General features: G+C 42.6%; 1 protein-coding gene across 2 annotated transcripts in view; it reads right to left on the bottom strand.

Annotated features, from left to right (window-relative positions):
- Positions 1-12342, bottom strand: part of OSBPL5 (oxysterol binding protein like 5) — a 126982-nt gene that overhangs the window by 19183 nt on the left and 95457 nt on the right. For both annotated transcript variants that reach the window (XM_079987169.1, XM_079987170.1), the window contains exons 7-9: positions 11596-11680; positions 5547-5718; positions 1025-1241 (exon numbers count right to left, since the gene is read on the bottom strand). In XM_079987169.1, coding sequence (XP_079843295.1) covers positions 1025-1241; positions 5547-5718; positions 11596-11680 — 474 coding nt within the window. The remainder of the gene's footprint in view (positions 1-1024; positions 1242-5546; positions 5719-11595; positions 11681-12342) is intronic.

The following is a 12342-nucleotide window of genomic DNA, read 5'->3' as shown; positions in this document are numbered from 1 at the left end:
TTACAATCTGTCTTGCGCCCCAGACAAACAACATCCCTAAGCTTGATCCACCTTAGATAATGGAAACTGTTAGACGAAAAGCTATTGCAGTGGTGCTATAAGCTATGATGTGTATTGATCTGTCAGTGCTTTCATCAGATGTATTTGCCAATTTTGCAGGGGCATATATCTTGGCCTCTCACACATATATCACAAAGGATTGAAAAGCAAGTCCTCCCAACAACAGGAATCAAGAACAAAATTACATTTTTAACTGTTTACAGAGGGATACCCTATGTTAGTGTGCCTCCAGACTTTTAGAATTTTGCAGGTGGAATTCAGTTGCATACCAGAGCTTTAGGTTTGTGCCTTTGATGTGGTTTCAAGAGCTCTGCTGTCCTAGCACAATAAATACACTTTAAAAAAAAAATCAGACTTTTGTGGCTTGGAAAGTGACAGGGAAAGGCATTGAAAAGAGTGGGATGAACAAAGGTCTTGCAAGGGAGTAAGCATCACTGAATACAATGGCACAATGGCAAACACTATAATGATACAATCCAAGTTCTCTTTTTTCATATTCCATTTAAGTTCCACGGCTGACTCTAGATTTCCCACAACAAAAAAAGGAACAAATCGTATACGGTTAACAAAGTTTCCTCTAATTGGGCATGAGCCCTGAGGTTATTAAATTGGGTGAGAAAAAATGTTGTGGTTCTACTAGTAAGCCATTTAATGCAAGTCCATTGGCCTACTACAGCTCACAAGCAGCTCATTTTGTTCATGATATGAAGGAAAAACCAACACATTTTACACTTCTCATTGGAATAAGGCATGTTAAATTGTCCTGGAAAACAGATTATTGGAGGGGCAACTGCCCTCCTGCTGTCTCTGGCAAACGACTTTGTCAGTGCGACTCAGCTCTTCAAAACAGAATAAAAGAAATGGGATGAAGGAAAGACTCTTCTATCATAAGGCGAAAAATGCAGTGGAAGGATGGATAACAAACTGTGTGTGTGGGTAGATAGATAGACGTTAAAATGGTTACCTCTCCAAATTCTTCATAGTTCTGCTCCAAGTAGGTGGTCCCTTTCTTTTCCTGGGACGACTCCCCGTGGAGTTCGGACTGATCGCTCTCACTTTCGTTTGTCTTCCGGCTGTTCTCATGCATCTCGTTCTCAGACTCTTCTATATTGTCCCTTTCAGATTTGTCTGAGAAAGCATCGTTCTCTAGGTGGTGGTTCTCCAGAGCTGACTCATTAAAGCTGAAAGACACAAATGGTTACAATGTCTTAGGCTGCATACACGCTAATCTGTCTGTAGCATGAAAATTGTAGTTTTTTCTCAACCCAGAAACGTTCTTGCTCCTCCTTAATAAGCAACTCTCAATCTTGATTGATTCTAGATCCTGCTGTCCGCAAGGGTAGGTATGCTTACTTAACATGCATTTGCAAATCCTTGACTTAAGTCATCCACACCTTTTCCTCCATGCACATGCCCCAGGTGAATGAAGAAGGAAGTGGTGATTACAATATTGGTATACACCCACCAGAATGTGGTTGGGCAGGTGTGGCTATACTCCCCATTGCCAGGACCCCCTTCATCTGTTTTCAAATGGAAAACTGGCAGGATAACACAAAGCCAATCTGCTAGCAGCTTTTATTTTGGGAATGAAATCAGTTTCTCAAGAAGCACTTTCCAGAGGCAAACACTACACAATGGATTTAGATCGTATTGGAACTACATCAAAAAACCAAGTCCTCTGTCTCCACTGATTCTAAAATAAGATGTTGTGTGTACGTAGCCTGAGTTGCTCACCAGATTCAAGGATCATAAGCAATGTACTGTGGCTCTGCAGTGCCATTTGGAGTCTCTCAAGAAATGTTTTACATAATTGGAAGCTCCAGAGTCCAACAACAGTTCAGAGCAGGAAAGGAATGCAGGAAGCTGGTAGGGCATCCCTCACAGATCCCCACCCAGCCTCTGCTTAAACAGCCCAAGGAAATAAGAATTGGCTAAGGGTGCTTTAGATTTTGGTTATTATTAGGACTGTCACCTGATAAAAGAAAATTTAGTCAATTTATCCTACAAGTGTGAATTGGTCAATCCAAGGGCGCCGACTTGCCCCCCCCCCACATCGCAGGGGCGCATCACATGACGTGTCATGTTACACATCACATGATGCGTCCCGCCCCCACCTAGCGCCCAACCCCCCCACACTGGGCTAGGACACACAGGGATCCTGCCGCTGTGATGCCAGCACTCGTGCACTGGGTGGAAAATGGGGAGCATGGGCTCCATGCTTGGCCTCCTCCTCCTTCTTGCATGACATCAGTAGGGAGGAGGTGGTGGGGCAGGGCCACAGATTTGGGGGGAGCACAGCCCCCTCCTTGAAAAATGGGGGGGGCTGAAGACCCCTCACCACTTGGCACACAGAAAGACTTTTGCCAGTTCTCACAATTATTTTCAAGGCATTGTTCCACTGTATTCATTGTTAAAGCCAGTCCTACAAATGAAAAACAACCAGAGATTAATTATTATTGAAAATGTGTGTCTGGCATGAAAGACTCTCCAAAAACCATGAGAAGCTTTACTGAGAGGCTTTACAGTTGCATGTTAATCAAACAGAGTGATTTCAGGCTTTGCGCCAAGCCACATCTCTACCATCTTTCAATAATATGCCCACTTGCATTAGCAAAATTAGCCTTCCGTTCAGTTTCATTTCAGAAGAGAACTGTCATGAATAAAGCTTAGAATCAAGCAAATCTGAAATAAAGGCATGCAGCAACATATTGCAACTCCACTTTAAAAGTCAAGTGAAGAGACCTCTATGTCAATATCTCACACTTTGGAGCATGGTAGGTCATTTATGTGTTTTGCCCAAAGATCATATATTTGATTTACTGCTTTGAGCTCATGCAACTAAGGTTTTTTTAAAAAAATGCCTACAGCCCAACTTTTCCATAGATAATTATTATGGTCCCTTTATATTATGAAAAATGCCCCCTATGCCCAATCTGAAGGGCATGATAGAGAAGGAATATTTATTCCACAAGGCAGGATAGGATAGATCTGGTTTCCCAAATCGCTCATGCTCTTTGGCCCAGTTCATACTGGCAAACAACTGGGGACTGACCATGTTGGAATTCAAACTGCTGGGGGAGCTGATCCACATGGGAATCATTTGCAAAGCACATGCCACAAAGTTTTGAAAGTTTACAGTAGTAAATCTGTGTGACGTGTGTTATAAGTCTAAATGGAAAACCGCACATACACATGGACAGCCACATGAAACAATTTAAACAAAGTTTGGATCAAGCCCTGGAGTCTAGTTGTTTGCACCAACTGGGACTTCCTGAACCACAGCTACTGTGCTCCAAAGAGCAACCTAAGCTGGTCCTTTATCTGGATTTTGGAGACAAAAAGGATCCCCACCACTGGCATATGGGAACTTTAGGGTTGCATATGTAAGGTGGATTAAAGTGCTCTGTCACCTGTGTGCAACTAACCCACTTTCTTTTTAAAACACAGACGTTTTACCAATTGGAAAGTGATGGGGAAATGCATTGAAAAGTGTTGGATGAACAAATGACTAACGGGAACACATGTAAACACCTTGCAAGCAATTAGTGTGAATGCAGAATGTGTCCTCATTTTCAGATAATTAAACCACAAGCTGCTCAGAATGACAGTGGAACGTACTCCCTTAGGAGGTTGTGGACTCTCCTTCACTGGGGAATTTTAAGCAGAGGTTGGATGGCCACCTGTCATGGATGCTTAAGCCGAGATTCCTGCATTGCAGGGAGTTGGACTAGATGACCATCCTAGGGTTGCCATATTTTGAGGAGCAAAAAAGAGGACACATTTGCTGACTTCTAATTTTAACTATGGATTGCTCTGACGCATGAAAAAGAGGACATGTCCTGGAAAAAGAGGACATCTGGCAACCCTCCCAACTCTACAATTCTAGGATTCTATGAATGCTTAGCAAAGACTGGATGCAATCTAACCACCATGTAAGTGTTGTGCAAGCAAAACAGGACAAATGCTCAGTAATAGGTTGTCTGCAGGGGCCCTTGTTTGCAACAGATGGGGCGAAGTACTAGTTTCACTTGATTCTCTAGATGCAGAGAATTTTTTTCTGCCTCTCTGAATAAAGAGACACTGCTGTATTTGGAACAGATTGACTGAAAGCAGATAAAACCTTTATCTGTAATCCCTGCAAATATTAATACTGCATGATGGGTTACTAGATTTTAAATGGAGCATCCCTTAGACTGTGAGAGCAGCACAGACCAAGAAGCAGGCACACCCCTGATTTCAGAACCCTCAATCTCCATGGCATCTGCTGAAGAGGCACCCCAGCTTTTGAAATTTTGATCTGACAACCCTGCTTAATGACCAGACAGACATCAAAGGTAAACAGTCACAGTAGAGGCAGATGTTGAATCCTAAGAGTGTGTGTGTGTGTGTGTGTGTGTGTGTGTGTGTGTGACAGGGAGAGAGAGAGCGAGCTTATGGGAGTAGAATAGCCTGGTTCTATTTCATATACAATTTAGAATTATAAAATGAGTGCAGCAATGCATAAACCCAACCTAAAGCAGACGTGAAAATTCAGAGGAAAAATTCCCATTAGCAATCAGCAGCAGCAGCAGCAGCAAGTCTTTGTAACTGACAGAAAATACTTAATGCTGGTGCTACTTGGAACAGAGGTGTAAATTTGGAGCAATCCCTGTATGGGCATTCCAATAACTGAAAGTAATCATGATTACTTTCTCTTGTGTAGTCACCCAGCACAGGAAGACAGCACTAGCTGGGGAGCGAATTCTTCCATGGAGGATGACCAACTTATTGAAGACACAATGTCTGCTTCTTTAATTTCCAAGCATAATTTAAATAAGCTGAAGAAAGCATTACATGTAATTAAATGACTTACTAATAAAAACATGTCAGCTTAATTGGCTTAATTCCCCAAGGGGAAGATGTTTAACTGAAGGATTTGATCCCATCATGGAACACTGTGCCAGTGATAAATCTTCTGCTAGCACTACCTGGATATGTGGGAGACAAATGCTACTCCTTGGAAGTGATCTACACTTGGTTTCCGCCGTTGAATCTGTATCCCTTCCTGATGTTTAGGTGACAGATTTTTACTCACAAACTCACTATTTAGAAAGCAATGAATGTTTACCTTGAATGTTAGGAACACACAGCTGAACAGAGAATAATGTGTGTGATGCCTGAGAACATAAAAAAAGAGCCCTGTTGGATCAGACTAGAAGCCTATCTTGTCCAGCATCCTGTTTTCCTGAAAAATTGCTTTCAGGATATGCCCAAGCAGGGCATTAAGGCAAGAGCTCTCTCTTGCTGTTGCTCCTTGGCAAGTCATGTTCAGAGGCAGACACCTTTGCCATCCTGACTTTGTCCTAGTTCAAGTGAAAGGATGCTCTCATTACAAAATGGGTCTTTTACTCACTGCTACCACTTAGAAGGGATTAAAGCAGATGCATGAAAAGTACTCTCAACTGCAGGAACTTCAGAATATATGCAGTAAGTGTGTACATCCTTACTGAAAAAGTTCCTGATCCGAGATGGTAGCCGTGTGCAGTAGGTTGTACAGGCCAGCATGCGAAGAATCAGCCGAGCAATTCAACTCTCCATCTTTCCCTTGCTTGGATGCACTGAGCCTGAAGAGGCTTGAGCAGCGCAAGGCCAGTTCCAGAGCATCCAACCAACACCGGCCTATAAAAACACAAACACAGGGGTCAAATAGGAAAATGCAGAATGCTCCCTTGACTGCTTCCCATTTCGTGTATCCAGACATTTAATCCCTATCGATGGATACAGTACACAGTAAAGATTTCAAATGTCCTGAAAGCAATGAGACTTGATGGCTGCAGAATAAGTGTTACCATTTGATACTCAGTTCCTCTCTTCAATATTAATAGCTTTTTACATCCTCCAGGTGATGGCCCAAATCTGAAATATTGCAGGATACAATTTGTCCCTAAAATTTTACCCTCATCCGAAACAACAATAGGCAGATCACGTATAGAGTGCATTTTAAATCCATACATCGTTTCCGGTCTTGGTATTTGTGATTTACATGCCACTCAAATTACTGAGATTCTCACAGTTCTACACTGTAATTGATACTAAATATTGAAATGCTCAAGCTGTGCAAAGTAACATGATCCAAGTAGCTGCCAGAGGGGTTGCCACATCAGTTTCATTCAGCAAATCACTGTCCAGTACCTCAAAATACTGACACATTTATTATGGCACTGCTTTTACAAGGACAATAAAACGTGTGTTTCCCCATTTATAGTTGTCTTCCATTTCCACTTAGTTTTCTACCCCCATCTTCCCCACTTCGGAAAGCCCGCTCCCCATTTCAGAGTACCCTCTGTGAGAATGTGTGGCAATTTCTGAGCAAAGTCCTCATATACATTTTGCTAAATCAAATGGCTTTAAGCTGCCCAGGAACCCTGAAACGTAAGACAAACTGCGTGGCTTCTCACCCATTCTATTCCTCATGTACTCTCAAGAGTGGTACATTTAAAGTGTACCATGTAGCATTTCCCCCCCTAAGCTAGTGTCGAAAAAACCTTTATGAAAAAGCATTGCTAATAGTGACGGATACCCTGGCATTTGCTTTGGGGGAATCTTCCTATGTAGGCAAACAAAGATTAGTGCTTGAGCCTATCCTACTTCCTCACTGGTGAAAGAGCTACAAGGCAAGTACGTGCAATTGGTTTCCAGTTTCACTAGTGATAAAGTGACGTTCATTCTGAAAAGCTCCTTAAACCTTGTGGCATATAATTGGATACATAATGCTTCAGTTGTAGAAATAGTCTCCCAGGCATTATTTCAGGGTTTTTTTAAAAATAAAAGAAATCTATAAAACCTTCAGCCTGCTCAATCAAGCAAATGCTAGGGTTAAAAATAAAATGTCACCAAGTAAAGAAAATAACACCAAAGGGCATCATTATTAACAGGAAACAAATGGTTCTGCATATAGGACCAAACAGCTCAAAAAGCGTAAGACAGACGGTGGTGAAATACTGATTTTCATATTGTACTGCAAAACTCCCCTATGTCCTCCCTTCGAAGCAACTCCAGAATGAAAGAGGGCCTCTCTCGCTTCCAAATGAGTGCCTTCCCTCAATAGCAAGCATAATTTTCTTTCCCAGAAACTTGTACTGTACTCTCAGACTTGCAGCAACCAGTTCCTGTCCATGAGGATATATTTGGAGGATAACATCTGGGACACCTGCCAATGTGGAGACACTTTCTGGATCTAAACCAGACAGCACAGACAGACTCACCCCATCTCTCTTCCTCTCCCCCAGTAGGTGGCATGGAGTGGGTTGTAACTTTGATGAGGCTTTCCCCACTTTTATAAGCTGTCACCCATCAAAATGGCTTCCAAACTTGCTGCTTGTGAGGCATGATTCAACCATATATAGGCAAATATAGTCTGTGTGGTTCAGTGGATTGTCACTCCCGTGCAACAAAACAGCTTACGTATAAACCTTGTCATTTTTGTGGTAAGAAAAGCGATGGGTAATGTACTGGAAAGTAGGGATAATGACAACGCTGGGCATATAATCTCGGTGCAGACAAAATGGAATGAATATAGTGATGCCATATAATCTCCCTGTAAATTTTGTGCAAACAAATCAGGATAAATACTCAACCAACAGACCATCTGCAAGGACCCTTAAGTAGGTAAAGAGGTCCACTATAAGCTGAAGCTTTTGGGTCCTCGACCTTCCAAAGAAGAGAGAATAAACCTGGGGTTTTCAGCCTAAGGAGGGGCTTCTGTTAACTGCTACATTTGGAAGGAGGCAATGAAGAGAGCAAGGGATGTTTCCAATAAAGTAAGCCCACAACTTACACACATTTAATTTGTGCACATTCAGCTTTATGCACATGGTAAGTAAGTAAGGAGCAGAAAGGGGGCAGAGTTCTGGGAAAAATGACTTTGGCAACCCCACCCACCACTGAACCCAATGTGCTTTGACTATATGCAATTTTGGTCTCAAGTGCAATCCCTGGAACATAACCCCCGCATAAATTGTGGGTTTATATCAAAGCTAGTAGGCATTCATATATGAGTCAGTATGGGCGAATGCATTTAAGAGAGTAAAAGGGGGAATGGATGGATAAAGAGACAATATTTAAAGACTGCAGAAGTATGTGAATTTTTATTTGTCCATATCCTATTTTTAAACTTGCCAGGTTTTACAGGTATGCAGTATCAAGACAAGTGATTCAGCTACTGGACTTAAGGCCCTGCATTTAGACCATGGACTGCGTTGTCTTATGCACCTTCTTGCATTGGCTTTCTGGTTGGAAGTGTTCCTCCAACCATCATATTGTGAAACACTTGCTCTAAAAAACTGACTTCAACAGATAAAGGGTAAATCAATGTAGGGCGATACTCCCTTGTGTCCTACAGGTGGTGCTGTGCTTTTAGAATCAACTACATCTGCTGAACTGATGGATTAAAACTAAAAACTGGAGGCCGCCAACAACAACACCACCTCCTCCACTGGAACCCACACTGAGCCATATCCTTCAGATTTGCCAGCAAAATAAACCAAAGCAATGATGCTGGAACCCGATGAAAGAAGTCACAGAAGAGTGATTTTGATACCTTTCAAGCTGGATAATCACATAACACTAATGTAATGAAAGAGAGCTGCACAGGAGCAGGCAGCACAAGACTTTATTACGTGTCCTCTTCCCCTCACTACTGCTCTGTCAAGATATCTGAAATATTCACTGAAGTGAGCAATGTGCTGATGGCACCTAGAGCCATATCTCCTAATGATGGCTCCCAACAGCTTCATGCAGGTATTTAAAAAACATTGGGGATAAAACAGTACTCCATACATAACCGCCATGGTTATTTCTGGACAGAAACTCTATAGGAAGGGCAGAAAAGGACATACTGGAGGTGGTGTCACTCTGTACAATAAAGAGCATTGAGTCCAGCAAGTGAGAAATCCCAAAAGGGACAGACTCCTCCACAGAAGCACCCTTGGTTGCAATAACAGGCCCCAGCATTAATTTAGGGAGACGTGTTATACCACCCCCCTGATCAAAATCTTCAGGGAGATCTTGAGAGGAAGAATGAAATCAAGGAACAATCTGAAAAAAGAGACATTGTCGTAATGGGTGATTTCAACTACCTTCACACAGACTGGCTACATACGCCTTCCAGTCATGAGAAAGAAGCAAAATTGTGCCCTGGAACAGTTGATACTGGAACCAACCAGAGAGGTGGCGACCCTGGACTTAATCTTGCGGAGCACCCAGGATATGGGTGCGAGATGTGTTGTTCAGCCAATTGGGAACAGCGCGTTTGATTTCAAAAGAGGAAACTTCCCCAAGTTCTTGCCCTGCTTTCCCCTTTGCACATTCAAATGGCTCTCCTGAAGAGGGCGTATATATCTTGATTTTTCTCTATATACTGTATTTTCCCTTGCCCGTCTTCATGCTGACAAACAAGCACTCCTGTGAAGCAGAGTGAGCGAGTGGAAAGGTGGGCAGACAGGGGTGGAGGAAAGAAGGCAGGCCAGTGGCCCAGGCAGGTGGCGCAAGCAAACAGACCAGTGAAGCAGCCAGGCGGGTGGCCCAGGCAGATCTTCCCACACTCCCTGGGGTTGGTGCTGCTGCCACTGGTGTAGAGAGGGGAAATGAAGGGGAGGAAGTATTTCTTCCCTTTGTCCTCCTCTCCCCACTAAACCAGTTCCTTAAGACTGCTGCTTAAGCACTCCACCAGAGAATTTAGATCATACCACCAGCAGATCCAGCACAAGAATTAGAATAAATGGCACCTGCTGGAGGAAAATTTATGTCTGCCCAGGGAGCTGACTAATTACTATGGGCTCTTATTTGACTAATGCCTACACCATAACATACATAATGGTTAGTTCAGCCCATTTGTTTGAGGCATTTCGATAAAACAGTCATTGAAAAACACAGCTGTAGGCCACACCATATTCACCCAGGGCAACTCAATTCCCACCAGAATGCCAAAGGAACAACAAATAGTAAGTGTTATTAATCAGTGAATGTTATATGCAAAATATTGGCTGAAGACCAATATGGTTTTAGATTAACAAAGTTTGGCCTCTCATGATTCCCTCCTCAGTGAACCTGGGTTAGCATTTTCTTTATGTGGTATGGCTCTAGAATAAGGCAACCTGAGTTCAAACTCTTGAAAGCAAACTGGAGTTGCCCTCGTATGCACACTCATCTGGGAGTGCAACCCATAGAACAAATGGGACTCACTTCTGATAAAGCATGCACAGTATTGCACTGTTATAATGGGCAAAAAGTCACCCACCCACCCTTCTCCTCTGAAGCTGCTATTTGCATTGAGAGGAAATCCTTTGACTGGCTCCAATGGGGGATTTCTTTCCTATGTAAATAAGGGCATCAGAGGAGAAATTTGGGTCAGGACTGCAGCAGGGGAAGGAAAGGGTTAATTTACCCAGATGCTGGGATTCCAGTGGTTATCATCCCCCCTTCAGCTGCTAATTACATGTGAAAACATGCACACTAAATGCAAAGACACATTTGACTTCAAGCCTGGCTTGGCCCTAGCTTTCCTGAGCACTTTGGAGGAAGGACAAGGTACAAACGTGGTAAATGGATAAATCAGAGCATCCCATAACCCCCCCCCCAAAAAAAAAAGATTTTAATTTTAAAATTGAGACTATATAGGATAAACCAACAATACTCAGCACAGTTAGTATTTTACCAGTAATTTCAATCATCATCAAGATGCAGTTTTCAAGGATAGACAGGTCTAAATGAGGACCCAAAGGAGCAGGTTGCTGTTTGAGTACATAAGGCTGATTGCATGAAACTCATTGCAAGTAAAGGTTAGAGAAGCCCAAAGGCTATTGTAAACAAGATAGGTCAATCCAGTCCACAGAAGCCAAAAGGAAAATGTTCTTATGCACACCTCTTTTTCCCCAGCTGGGATGACGGTTCTTAGACAAGAACTCTATGCTATCCCTCCCCAGCAACAGAATGACCGTATTACTTTACCCTGCACATTTTGTAACTACGTTAATGAAATGTCAAGTTAAATTGATCTTTAAGGAGATAATCACTTTTATGGCATGGATTGATAGACAGTCATTGGAACTATTAAACTGCCGCAAAAGCCTGAGGGACCGGTTGGGTTTCATCTCTCTTCCGTGAGCTGCCTGTATCTGACCAGAAACTAAAATATGGGCTCTTCCCCCCAAAAAAACAACCTAATTATATATTGTAGCTGTCTGGGGGAGGGGAACAAAGCGGGATGTGGAACGTCAATACTAAGTGTTCTGCAATTCCCCCCATTGCAAAGGTTTAGCATGGTAATGACAAAGAAAAACAACAACACCTTAAAGTCTTTTTTACCCTTGAAAATTTTGCACTCATTTCCACTGGATTAAAGGTGGTTTCCCCGGAGAGCGCATGACATGAATTACATGAAGCCCAATGCATGAATCATAAGGGGTCAAGCACATCTGCTTGCCCAGAAAGATCTGTATTGGTTAATTGGAAGAGAATGAATAGCATGTAGACATAGAGAAAAGGTCAAAAGCTTACCATCTGATTCGGAAGCTGCCCTGAAGATCAAGTAGCTGCTTGGAAGAGGCTGTGTGATTGAGCCTACATTCTCTCCCTTTGGACCCTAGAGCGATGCATGAAAAGAAGAGAAACATATTTTATCATTTTCCCATATCATTTCAGTTTATATTCTCTGCTTTTAATTAAATGAAACAAATGAAAAGTATGCAACCACCCTCCATTTCTGGGATAGAGCAAAAGGTAAAGGGACCCCTGACCATTAAGTCCAGTCACGGACGACTCTGGGGTTGCGGCTCTTATCTCGATTTACTGGCAGAGGGAGCCGGCGTTTTTCCGCAGACAGCTTCTGGGTCATGTGGCCAGCATGACTAAGCCACTTCTGGCGAACCAGAGCAGTGCATTTAGCTATGTCTAAAATAGACGCCTCGAAGAATAGAGTTCTGAATCCCAGTGGGAAACTCCATGAGTATAGAAAGGCTCTCCACTTCTGAAAAATGCCCTTCAATTCATGGAAGGCTGTATATAAAGGTGATAAAGGTGACTGGGAAGATTTGCGTGTCTATAAGGGTGGCTTCTGGCACATTGCCCAAAGACACATATTTGCATAAAGTAATTTATACATATAGATGCAAATTTAGAAGCAATCACTATAATTTAAATAAAAACACAATACATCTCAGCATAGTGGTGACCAGGTGGCTTGTGTGCCTACTCAAACAGCTATCCTGGTGGTAACTGTTGATGGGCACCTTAAAGGTCCCCCTG

This window comes from Podarcis cretensis, assembly GCF_951804945.1.
Source record: "Podarcis cretensis genome assembly, chromosome: 1".
Taxonomy (NCBI): Eukaryota; Metazoa; Chordata; class Lepidosauria; order Squamata; family Lacertidae; genus Podarcis; species Podarcis cretensis.
Note: the sequence above shows the minus strand (reverse complement) of the source record. Positions and strands in the feature narration are given on the sequence as shown.